The sequence below is a fragment of the Episyrphus balteatus genome, chromosome 1 (assembly GCF_945859705.1).
Source record: "Episyrphus balteatus chromosome 1, idEpiBalt1.1, whole genome shotgun sequence".
Classification (NCBI taxonomy): Eukaryota; Metazoa; Arthropoda; class Insecta; order Diptera; family Syrphidae; genus Episyrphus; species Episyrphus balteatus.
In genome coordinates, this window is record NC_079134.1 from 92,082,787 (window position 1) to 92,096,466 (window position 13,680).

General features: G+C 34.9%; 2 protein-coding genes across 4 annotated transcripts in view; both read left to right on the forward strand.

Moving 5' to 3' along the window:
• Positions 1-13,680, forward strand: part of LOC129921211 (cofilin/actin-depolymerizing factor homolog) — a 362,755-nt gene that overhangs the window by 315,436 nt on the left and 33,639 nt on the right. The window lies entirely within an intron of this gene.
• Positions 3,456-6,948, forward strand: LOC129921210 (uncharacterized). Its single transcript, XM_056002946.1, has one exon. The coding sequence runs from the start codon at positions 4,171-4,173 to the stop codon at positions 6,451-6,453; it is 2,283 nt and encodes a 760-aa protein (XP_055858921.1). The 5' UTR covers positions 3,456-4,170; the 3' UTR covers positions 6,454-6,948.

A 13,680-nucleotide genomic window follows, 5' to 3' on the forward strand; every position in this document is an offset into this window, starting at 1 on the left:
TTCCCACTCATGATAAGAACTTTTTTTAATGTTGCGAAGGATTTCTGCATTATAATGATTTGGACCTATTGACAATTTGAGGGTTGAAATTCATTTTCACACAATTTTGCTCATACACTCTTGTCATATATATATATCTAAAATTATTCTTATTTAAATTATTATTTTGAATCATGTGTTAATATCAGTTTCCTGAATAATTTAACAAAAATAAAATTATTTCATAGGTACATTCTCGCAGACAAATGTATTTTTTTTTCTTTTCCTTATTCGTATCAACATTTAACTACTATCTCGCTTCCTCCCATTAAATAAATTCATCTATAAAAATCAACCCTCTCTTTTCTACGCAGTCATCGAAAAATTTTAAAATGTTTCTCAACAATTTAATTCTTGGATACATGTTTTGGACCTATGGGTAAAATCTGATGGTAGAGAATTTCAAGCACAGAAGTTTGTTCTACGTGCGACATCTTTACTAGTTATATGATCTTTGGTAGTGCACAGCTAAGCTGCTGCATACACGGGGGCCTATTGGTCCACTGTGATTCCCTTTTATTTAAAAATCGCATTGATGTTCCTAAACTTTTTAATCGGTTTACAAAGACTGGCTCATTTACGAACCATCCTGTACTTTCAATGAATTTTCTCATGTAAGCCATTGGCACCTGCGCTAGATCATCTAGTTCTCCCTCGAACCTATTTCCGAAGTAACGCAGTCGGTTTGTTTGGAGGTTTGGACATTCGCAGAGCAGGTGTTTAATGGACTCTATTTCCTCTACATCTTGATAGCTCCTTTAGAAAACAGGTGCAAATACACCCATTCTAATAGCCATTGCACCAATGGCACAATGACCAGTTAGTACACCTATCAAGACTAATATTCTTTTTGCTCAGAGATAAATTATACCGAGTTCCTTTTTCGTTGATTTTAGGCCATAAACTTCTAGAGATAATACAATCGTCCCTAGTTTTCCAGGTGTTACTGATTTGTTCTTTAGTCATAAGGTCTATTTTCCTTTTGAGCACACCGATAGGGATATCTGGTCCCTTTACTAATTGGGTGCTACTATCATCATTTGATGCTGACCCTAATGTAGCTAGTTCATCCACTATTTCATTCCCTTCTATATTGCTATGCCCAAGAACCCAGCAGAGTTTTACTTGGCGGATATTGTGTGATGGCTAATCATATGAATATCCAAAAACTCTTTGAGATGAACTCACTGCCATTATCTGAGGTCAACAATTTGGGTATATTATGGTGAAAAAAAAGGTGTTTCAACTATTTTATAATTAAAATTTAATTCACAATTAATTTGCAAATACTAGTCGGTTTGTGGTCAGATTTATTATTTTAATGTTTTTCACCGTATTGACCTCAAAAATCGTAATAAAAAGACAAAAAATCGTTATTTTTAATTTTGATTTTAAATTCTTTTTATTCAATACGAATGCATTTCGGTTCTCAACTGCGGAAAAATCATCAGCGAACGACAATTAAACAAATACAAAAGAGATTAGGTATACATTATGTTTGACTTTAACAAGAACAAAAAACCAAAAAACAAATAAAAGAGTAACAAGCACAGTCGGCCCTAGCGAGGTAATCCGTCGGAGCGGATTTTTTCTGATTTTCTACGAATCGGAGACTTTTTACTTCGAGGTTTGACTTTAACAAGAACAAAAAACCGAAAAACAAATTAAAGAGTAACAAGCTCAGTCGGCCCTAGCGAGGTAATCCGTCGGAGCGGATTTTTTCCGATTTTCTACGAATCGGAGACTTTTTACTTCGAGGTATTTCTCCGATCAACTGATCGGAAATTTTCTCCGACAAATTTCAACGCATGTCATTGCATGCGATGAAGTAAGTACTTTTAATGGTTGTATTCTTGGCAGATACAAATAATTTTTTTCCCGAAGCCCTCCGACAAGTTTTTGTTGCGGAATATATAATTAAAATTTAAGCAATAAAGAAAAAAAAGTTTTTTTTAGTAAACTTTTGTTATTTAAGCCCAGTACGAAACTAAAAATTTTGAAGTCCCCAAAGTCAACAGCGAACATGTTAACGAGAAAATACCATCTACCCGATGGTATTTTCTTAATAAAAGTACAAATCAAAAAATTCAAGAAAAAACCAGAAAATAAGTTTTATAGCAAAAACAAAACAAATTTAATTTCGTTCAAGATTTCGCTAACGAAATTTTGTATGGAAAATTTTGTTTCGCTTCAGCTGCGTACTAGACTTTATTATTTACCTATCGAAAACACACAGCGTCGTTGTTGAAGAAGCAGTTGCATACTCGGCCTTAAATCTGTACATACCTGTCACTTTTCGTTACATTTTCTCTCGTATAGGGGGAGCCCTTACATAAACCAATATCACCAGCTGCGCCATTTTGTATATTTCTTCATAGCGTTGTTTACTCGTGAACTGTACAGTTGTGTTTCTTTTTCAAGTGATAAAAATTTTCTAATTAAATTATGAGTGAAAAAGATAATGATGGTAAGGACGATCATAGCTATGAGGAGGAATCAGAAAAGAGGAGATACCCATCAAATTCATCATCACGGTCCTCTTCTGAAAGCGAAGGCACTGCGGCGCCTCCTCCAAACAAAAGAAGGAAGATCATGTCTGGACATGCTTCGATGGACAAGCGAATGGATGATCTAACGAATCAGGTGTGCCAGCTTTCACAATTTGTGAGTATGATTTTACCTGAAAATATTATTACACCACATCAGTCGAGCACTTCCTCGACTTTTTTGCAAAACCCTGGAAGTTCGCGGAGAACTTTGGACTTGGGCGAATTGCATACGGAATGCGATTCCAGCCTGATTCCACGTGCAAAAGATGAGCATCTGAATGAGCTCATCCAATTACAACATTTTGGCTTGCCGACATGGAAGAGCGTTAGGTACTCAAAGGCCGTTAAATCATTGGCAGCAACACCGGGTTTTGTAGAACTAAAAATAAATGATGAGTTATGTACTCTTAATAAAGGCAAGGACTACCTTGCTTCAACCGAACAGGTAATGGCCGCATTGACGAATGCTTTATTAGAGCAAAAGGCTTTACTGAAGTCAGGTCTCCAGAGTATAGTAGATTGGGCGTTCCAATCTCCAAATGAATTGAACCCAAATGCTCTGTATGAGCAATTTACTGCTCGTTTTGGATCTTCTTCCTCTTCATACAAGATTTCTGAGTTGGCCCTTCAGGTGGTCTGCGGCAAAAGAGCAGAATGTATAGAGGTACGTAGAGAAAGACTTATAGGTGAAATACCGAACAAGAATGTGCAAGCGGCACTAAAAGCCATTAACCCCAGTGCTGATAATCTGTTTGAGAGGCAGGCCTTGTCTGAATTAATACATTCACTAGGTGGAGTACAATCGTGGCTTAGTGTTGCTCAAACTCAGACAACCAAAGAAAAGAAGAGTTTTACTCCCAGGTTGTTTCATAGTCAGGGCAGAAGGAATGCGGTTGACTATAGAAACAATTTTAAAAAACAATACAAGTATAACAAAGACCACAAAGAGAGTAGCTCTAACAAGAGACAAACAAAATTTAATTCTTCCTTTCGTTCCAAAAATTATGAAAGGGAGAAAAGCAATAAGTGATACAGCGTTCAGAGGTGGCCAGTTGCAAAGTTACCGAGCGAGCTGGGAAAAGCTGGGAGCAAACTCATTTATTTTAAAAACGATTTCGGGAACAAGAATATCATTTTGCAAAAGACCTCCTTTAACTTTCCCATCACCAGCAACCCAGCACAAATTTGCAACAGCGTGTTCACCAGAGATGGACACACAAATACAAGAGATGAAAAAATTGAACATTTTAGAAACGCCACCAGGGGTGGGTCCAAGTTTCATTTCGAAAATGTTTTTAATAAAAAAATCAGATGGGGGCGTTCGTCCTATCTTCGACCTGAGAGCCCTAAATGCATACGTGAATGTAAAAACATTCAAGCTAGTTTCTCATTCCACGATCCCAGAATTCTTACAGCCAGGAGACTGGATGGTAAAGTTAGATATTTCCCAAGCTTACTTCCATGTGCCGATAGCAGAGACCCATCGGCGTTTTCTAAGAATGGTTTACAGGGAAGAGCTGCTGCAACTGACTTGTCTGCCATTTGGCCTAGCTTCAGCTCCCAGACTGTTTTCAGCTCTCACATGTTGGATCGCGGAGATTCTTCGCAAACAAGGTATGCGAGTCCTGGTATATTTGGACGATTTCCTTTTGGTAAATCTGAACCCTTCCAAACTAGAAGAACAGGTTACGGAAGCCGTTCGAGTTCTAGAACAATTGGGTTGGAAGATAAACTACAAAAAATCAGTATTGGTTCCAGACCAAAGGCTGGAATACTTGGGCGTGGTTTGGGATACTTGCAAAAATATTATGTCTCTGCCGGACGAGAAGGTCAACAAAATTCGATTATCCCTTCAGACAATGTTGCAGCTAGGTTCCTGCACTCTTCATCGTTTGCAACAAGTTTTAGGCCAGTTAAATTTCGCCAGCTTTGTTGTACCCAGAGGTCGACTCCACTCTCGATATCTTCAGATTTTCTCGAGGCAATACAACATAAGGCCGAGACAAAAACTCACCATCCCTCGGAGGGCTTTGGAAGAGTTAGATTGGTGGCTCGGAGCCCTACCGAAATTCGAAATTCTGCACAAGATAGACGTGACCCATTTTCTGGCAACGGATGCTTCGGATATAGGTTGGGGTGCTCAGCTGAACGAGAAGTTCCTATCAGGCCAGTGGTCAAAAGTTCAAAAGCGATGGCATTGCAATTTAAAAGAAATGTACGCTGTTCTGATGGCGATAAAGAGACAGGAAACTCTTTTGAAGAATGCACACATACTTCTCCAATCGGACAATCGAACTTTGGTTGCGTACATACGCAAGGAGGGAGGAACAAGGTCAGTAAACCTACTAAGCTTGACGTACCAACTTCTCCAACTAACCGATCAGCTCAATATAACTCTATCGGCATTTTACCTTCCGGGAAGGTACAACGGAATAGCCGACAGGTTGTCAAGGGGCCGTCCAATACCAGAATGGCATCTTCTCCCTCAGGGAACTGCGGAAGTTTTCAAAAAGTGGGGGTGCCCAGAGATAGATCTATTTGCTTCCAAAAGATCTGCGATTCTTCCCAACTATGTGTCTATAGACAGCAGAGACCAGGCTGCAAAATACATAAATGCTTTCAGCCAAGTTTGGGATCACGGTCTAGCGTGGATCTTTCCACCACCCAACCTAATGCCAAGAGTACTAGCCCACCTAAACAAGTCTCGGGGCACTTATCTAATAGTATCTCCAGAATGGGACCAGGTTTTTTGGATGAGCGATCTCAAGGCTCGGGCGCTGGAACCACCCTTAGTTATTCCGAACCTACGGGAGGTCCTGGTGGACGTGACAACGGGGCAGCCTCCCCCTCAGGTAGAAAATTTGATCCTGAAAGTATGGATAGTTGGGGCTGGAGCAGCCAGATTATAAATTGGTCTACGGAGGAAAAAAATTTGTTAAAAAGAGGATGGAGACAGTCTACACTGAAAACATATTCGCCTGCTATAAAAAAATGGCTTACTTGGTGCGAGAAAAATAACATCAATCCTAAATCGCCTACTGGTTCTTGTTTGGCGAGGTATTTGGCCAGTCTTTTCATAGAAGACAAATATGCTTCTAGTACTATTCTCGTTCACAAGTCAGCGATTTCAACTTTTTGTGATCCAATGTTAGCTGAGAGTCTACCGACAAACTTTTTTGTGCGGCGTATTTTGAGGGCTATTGGTTCGGCTCAACCATCATCTGAAAGGCCGTCCATATGGGATCCAAGAAGTGTGTTCAATTGGTTAGCATCAGAGAACGAGACTATAAAAGATTCGTTATTCGAAGCCTCGAGAAGAACTGCTTCTATATTACTTTTAGCGTCTGGCAGAAGAGTTCATGATCTCACACTTTTAAAACTCTCAAGCGAATGTTATAAGGAAGAAGAAGAGAGTATAATTTTCCATCCTTCATTTGGGTCAAAGACAGATTCAGCAAAGCACAGGCAGTCAAGTTGGCTGTTATTGTGTCATGAGAATAAGAAAGTCTGTCCTGTTTACTGGGTAAAACAGCTGATAAGACTTTCTCAACCAAGGAGAGTTCTGGGCAACAATTTAGATAGCCTGTTCATAACTGTTAATGGAGCAGTAAAACCGGCATCGAGAACTGTAATTGGAACCTGGATTCGAACCATTTTAAGAGATGCGGGCGTAGGAGCAACACCTGGAAGCTTTAGGGCAGCGGTGGCATCATTAGGTTGGCTTGAAAAGCAACCAATAGACGACATATTGGCAAGAGGCAACTGGAAAACTGAAAATACATTTCGAAAACATTACTGCAAAGAGATTAATTCAGATGTTGTTAGGGGTTCACCTTTTCTTTTCAAAAACTTTAAGCCTATATAAATTAAAATATTTTTGATAACAGTCTCGAAGACTTCTAAGTTTAAGAATTATGTAAATGAATTTCTTTATTTGATAAATTGAAAAATAAAAACATTAAGTAATAATAATAAAATAAAAGATCATCATAGCGTTGTAAATAGACACCAACACCAGCAGATAACAGACAGGTCTTCAACAACGACGCTGTGTGTTTTCGATAGGTAAATAATATGACGGTTTTACACTAAAATAAAACCGATATTATTTGCCGCAAAACACACAGCGTCGTAGCAAGTTCCTTGCTGGTGAAGACACTATGAAGAAATATACAAAATGGCGCAGCTGGTGATATTGGTTTATGTAAGGGCTCCCCCTATACGAGAGAAAATGTAACGAAAAGTGACAGGTATGTACAGATTTAAGGCCGAGTATGCAACTGCTTCTTCAACAACGACGCTGTGTGTTTTGCGGCAAATAATATCGGTTTTATTTTAGTGTAAAACCGTCATATTATGGATTTTTGTGTTTAGGCAAAACCAAAAAATACAAAAAGATCACCAAAAATTGTGGCTGTATTTGGAAGATCTGCCCTATCAGTTAAATTGAATTGGACCACGACAAAGGTTTGTTGGTGAATGGAAAAAAGATGCTCGTGACTGTACATAAGTCCAACATAAAATAAAACTATTGATAAACAAAAAAGAAATCGCGGGCGGAGGGCCTAACAGGCAAAAGTCTTTCACAAATAAATTTTCTTTCACTTTTTAAAATCGTCCTTTTTTCTTGAGTTTTTTTGCCCTTATTTGTTTGGACTCGGCCTCCAAAAATAACGCGACACTTGCCATGGACACTTTTTAATTTTCTTAAATGAAATACCTTCAACTCGTTTGTTATTTTTTGAATTGTTTTTTCTTTCATCTGTTGTTTTTTCTGTCGTCTGTGATAATTATAGAGATGGCCTTCTAAAAAAATATCGATATTTTTCGATTCGATATCTTGTTGAATAGAAATATCGCAATATCCATTCATTTTCAAATTAACGCAAGGGTGTAATTTACTGTACATTGACATTCTTACTTATGAGAAACTATGAAATGAAACTCTATATACACTTAGGAGCAAAAAAATGGAATCAAACTGGGTTTTGTAAAAACGATAATTGAACAGGATGTAGTTGACACACATGAATGTAAATGGTACCATTGAAAAGCTTGAAATTAAAGCTTTAAGTAAATGAACTTAAAAATCTGTACATTTTATAAAGATCCCATCAACATAAATGAATTATGTGAGGAAAAAAGACTGAAATTAAAACAGAGTGTACCTCCTCTGGAAAATTTAACATTAAAAAAATGAAGTGCAATTTACTGACAAATAACGCTAGTACTATCGTAAGGAAAAAAAGACTGCAATTTGAAACAGACAGTATCTTGAAAATTAACATTTAAACAAAAATTAAGTGCAATTTATTGGAAGATAGCGCTAATACTATCGTATGCATTTTTATATTTTTCCCAACAATTCAAAGTACAAAATTCAAGCTTTAGAATGAGACCATGAGACTTTGAAGAAAAAATATTTTATCCATTGCAATTTTTGTTTTTAATATAAGAATTTATTTGATTCCGTTTTTTTGCTCCTAAGTGTAGTTACATAATGATAATTTAAATCTATTTAGGGGTTTTTATATAAAAATATCGGAAGATATACCAACTTATCGATATATCGGTATATTTTGTACATCTATTAAAATCTTGAATCTGACGCATGTCAAATTATTGCGATGCGGTGCGTCGTCGCATTTGTCTAGTATTTTTTCCGATGAAAGATACCTGGAATGCAATTAGAACCTCCGACGAAGTATGCTTTGCGGAAAATCTCCGCTCCGAAGGAATATCTCGCTAGGTCGGAGTTTCTGTTAACTCTTTCTTAATTGCGCTGAATAATGATGATTCAATTGGTTTTTATACATATATATCTATGTATAGACTCATATGCGTCTAGTTTACTGGGTTTGTTTACTTTTTTTTAAAGCTTAAAATTGTTATCAGTGACATTATTGAGTGTGGATTCTCATTATCTGGATCAAAGATGTGGGCTGCTATCGCTTTATCTGTCTCTTTCGTTGAATCTAACTCAGTAGCTCTTCTTGTTTGTCCAATATATTTTTTGTTGCAGTTAGAACAAGAGATTTGATAAATGCGGATGCATCGATTAGTTGGTGTGTGGTCTTTTGTGGATCCTAAGAGAGATTTTAATTTGTTGATTTAGCAAAGACATGTACTTACTTGTTGGTAATTTTGGGAGCGAAGGGCAAAGTTACACGGTGTTTGTGTGCGCCTGTGTTTTGCTCAAATAAAGTGCTGATGTTGTTGCGCATTAACTTTTTCGAGTGTTTCTTGATCAAATGGTCTATGACAGATTTATCGTACCCGTTCACATTAGCTATATGAAGGATTTTGTTGGTATTCCCTCATAAAGCTTTCAACAGATAAAGGTATACGGCATAATCTGTAAACCATTGAATGGAAAGCTGCAATTTTTTGATTTTAAGCGCAGTATGCATCATTTGTTATGGAACGATCTGTTGATGTGGATTTTCTGTAGACACTAAACGCAACTTTTTTCTCTTTTCTCTTGATTTCAAGGTCGAGGAAGGGCAAAGTGTGAAGCGTGTCGTCTTCCTCCTCGAAAGTGATCCACAGCAAAGGTGTCATCAACATATCTATACCATAAACGTGGTAGTTTCCCTTCTTTATGTAAATCGAATTCAAATTTACACATGAATGCTTCTGCTAAATATGGTGAGAGGCCATTTCCCATACTGCATCCGAAGTTAAATGAGTCGCGGAATTGAAAACAATTATGAAGGAACTTTTGTGGTAACACACAAGTTGTTGTAGTTCATTCAAAAAAATTCAAATAAATTGATTACACAAGCAGCTGCCCTGCCAGTATTAAAAAGCTATACACACTTCTAATAATGAAAACAATTATGTTTCATGCAAATGTTAATGCAATCAATGTAGGCTTTTGTTTGTTCTGATGGTAAATCAAACGTAAGTAAATGTTGTTTTATTGCATCGACTGTTTCATTGATCGATGGAAAAAGGGCAGTTACATCAAATGAAATCATAATTTCATCGTCTTCAATTTCGATGTCTTTTATTTTGTGAACAAAATCAAATGTGTTTTTGACAAAGCCATCAAAGTTTCCGAATTTTCTCAATTCATTGACAAGTCATTTTGTTATGTATGTAAGTGGAGAGCTTACGTTTGAGACAATTTTCCTCATTTTATCTCCACTTCTGTGCACTTTAAGTAAACCATACATTAAAGGAACCGTTGGGTTAGACACACGCAACTTATATTTATTAATGTTGAATACATTATGTATGGTGTCAACTGCAATCAAATCAAATCTTGACATCAGTATTAACTTTGAAATTGTCTTCTATAGATTCCAACATTTTATTGTGATAATCTGATTTGCTCATGATAACTACTTTATTGCCTTTGTCAGATTTCATGAAATAAGTGTTATGTTTTTTAAGTTTATCAAGGGCGTTGTTCATTTTTTTATCTATAGGATTTAGATGTTGGGGGTGTTATAATGTATTTTTAATTAAAGGCAAAGCCTTGTCTCCAGGCCCGTAGCCAGGGGGGGGGGGGCATTGATGCCCCACCTTAAATTTAAAATGCCCTACCTTAAAATAGCCCTACTTTGTGAAATGCCCTACGTTAAAAAATGCCCTAAAATCAGATAGGGATTACTTTCAAGAATGCCCTACCTTCAAATATAACCTTATAAAAATGCCGTACTTTCAATAATTCCCAGCCTTCAAAATGCCCTACCTTAAAATATGCCCTACTTATGAACATGTCCTAATTTCAAAAATGCCCTATCATCACATAGGGATTACTTTCAAAAATGCCCTACCTTCAAAAATACCCTTATAAAAATGCCGTACTTTCAATAATTCCTTACCTTAAAAATGTCCTACCTTAAAACATGCTCTACTAATGAAAATGTCCTACTTTCAAGAATGCTCTAGCTCTCAAAATACCCTAAATTCAAAAAGGCTGCCCTTATAAAAATGCCCTACCATCAAAAAAGCTTTAGCCTTAAAAATGCCCAACTTATAAAGATGCCGTAGCTTCAAAATTGCTCCAGCTTTAAAAATTCAGTGCCTCAAACCCGGACTACCTTCAAAAATGCCCTATTTATGAAAACATTCGACTTTCAAAAATGCCCTACTTATGAAAATACCCTTCTTCTAGAAATAAGCTTTTTATAAAAGAGGCGTTGTATTTCTCCTTTATTGTTAATGATATTATAATACGCCAAACAACTGAAGATATCTCAGACAATAAAAAAAAATATCGGAAAGATTTAAACAGTTTTGACAGAAGACAACTTTTTTTTAAGAAATCGGCACATTAGAAAACAGTAAAAAACGCTTTTTTTTTTGCATATTCCAGCACAGCGTTAATATTTCAAAAAACGAAAAAAGTACCTAAATATTTTGATTTCGGATTCGAGGTCAGCAGTCTAGAATATAAGGCCGCAATAAAAAAAATCTAAAATAAGGTCATTATGAAGAAGAAAAATTGTAGTTTTATTTCATTTTGCCAAAAATGGTCAAAAGAAGTTGTGCTTTATTTCATTTATTTTCGAGGCATTTCTTTAATTCGTTATATTCTTATTTCATTGGTGCATAAGAACAAATACTCCAATTTGGGGCCTTATTCCCTATTACCTGGGGCCTAATTTTGTGGAGCCACAAAAAAAAAAAACCTTAAGAAAAGTTTAGTTTAGTCTCAAATACAAAATTTAAGTTTTATGTTGTTAATTTTTGTTATATATGTTCAAATTAAACGCATTTCCATAAAAATGCTAATTTTCAATTGATGTTTAAGGTCTAACAATTCCAACACGAGAACAATCTATGGTCAGAAATTATTTGAGTAGACTCGAAGATATATTCGAAAACCAAGTGCAGATTTTTTACAAAAAAAAAATTTAATTTGTTGTACATATATTTGAATATTGTATATTTCAAGAAAAAAACAATGAAATAAATTAGATTTCACTATTTGTCAAAGATTACGCTATGTGACAAAAACTTACATTTAAAGATTACTTTAGTCACGACTAAGTACAAAACGTGCCAAATTTGTCTATTTGTAATTGTAGTAGTAGAAAAATAAAATTTTGCAATGTGAATACCCCTAATTTTTTCGACCTTCGTTCAGCAATTGCAAAAATCCTACCGTCAATTTTAACTGAGAAAAAAAAATTTACCAATGCCCTACCTGGTAATACCGTTGCCTTACCTTTAATTTAACTCTGGCTACGGGCCTGTATTGTCTCTCACTGACTTTTTTATTTAAATAAATGGTTTACAGATTATGCCGTCTACCTTTATCTGTTAAAAGCTATATGAGGGAATACCAACAAATTCTTCATATAGCTAATGTGAACGGGTCAGGGTTGTAAAAGAATGCAATCTTTTGTGAATGCAGTCTTTGAAATTCAGTTACACAATTCCAAACAAAGATTGCAATCATTGACTTATATTTGAGACTTAGACTTCAAATTTTGTAATCAGCAATCATTTTTCCTGAAATGATTGCAATCTTTTTTTTTACCAATCAATTTACTGCATTAAAATGATTGCAGTCTTTTGGGAATGTGTGCAGTCTTTCTTTTTGCAGTTTTTCCATTCCTTGGCAGTCTTTTTGCACTCTTTTGCATTAATTTGCATTCCTTGGCAGTCTTTTGCAGTATTTTGCATTCTTTTGAATTCTTTTGCGTTCTTTTGCATTCATTTGCATTCTTTTGCATTCTTTTTGCATTCTTTTGCATTCTTTTACATTCTTTTGCATTTTTTTGCATTCTTTTGCCACACCCATGACAAACGTATGGATTTCACAAAATTTTTAACATTTTTTTTATTTCAATAATGAATTTGATAGTTGTTTTAAATTAGTATCATTGTCTGTGAAGAAGTAAGGAGTGTAAATAAAACAAATTTTTGAGTCTAGGTAAACAATTTTTTTTATTATTTAACCCAAAAAAACTTAATATATTTTTTTACTCCAAAACCGGATTTTTTTTTAAATTTTAATTTCAATTTTTTTTTTTTGAAAATCAAATTTTTCAAAAGGGGTAAAATTTTTTTTAAATAATACGTGATGGTAAAAAGATTCGGCCGACATAAATATAACTATATTTTATCGTTTATTTTACATACATACATTAAATCCAAAAAAGTATTCAAAGTTACTTCTGAAATAACGAAAACTACTTTTTAAATGGTTTTTATATCCTTTTTTTGTAGATTAGATTTTTATTATGTAGATTAATTCGTTTTTGAAAAATTTTGAAAATTTCTACACACAAAGTATTATAAAAAAAAACGACTTCAACAATCTTCAAAAAAAAGGATATAAAAACCATTTAAAAAGTAGTTTTCGTTATTTCAGAAGTAACTTTGAATAGGGGAGAGTGGGGCAGTTTTGAACACTTTTTGCTTTCGCAACTGCTAGAAAGATATTTATTCGATTTATTGATCTGTTAAGTTTACTTATATGAAGCAGTGATATTGAACTTCGATTTTAAATTATATCTGGTTATTTTCGCATATTATTTATATTTAATTTTAATTTTAAACCAATATTAGGTCTTATGTTCAAAAGTGCCCCATGTATGGGGCAGTTTTGAACATGGAAGGGGCAGTTTTGAACATCAGTATTAATTTCGTTGTAATGAATAAATAATACTTAACTTTTTATTAGTTTTTTAATAAGAACATACAAAAACTCCAAATTGATTATTATATCATAACCAACAAATAATAAAAACTCAGAAAAAATAACATTAAAATTTAAAGTATAGTTATCAGTTTATCACATTTATAAGTTCAAAAGAAAAACAAAAACCAAGAAAAATTCATTTAAAATATATCCTAGAAAAATGGTATTCATACCATTTATGCTTCTCAGAGTAAAATAGATTTATTTTCAATATATATAGATATATTTCTAGACATTAAATCCAAGTGTTAACAAAGCGGATGTTCTTCATGTACCAGGAGCATTAATTGGTGTAGGTAGCTTGACTTTAATTTCTATAACGCTTAAGCGGTATATAATCGAGTCCTCATCGAGAACAGTCTAGCAGAACTTGAAGAATTCAGGCATTTTTTTAAATCCTCAATTATGTTGTACATATTCCCATTTTTT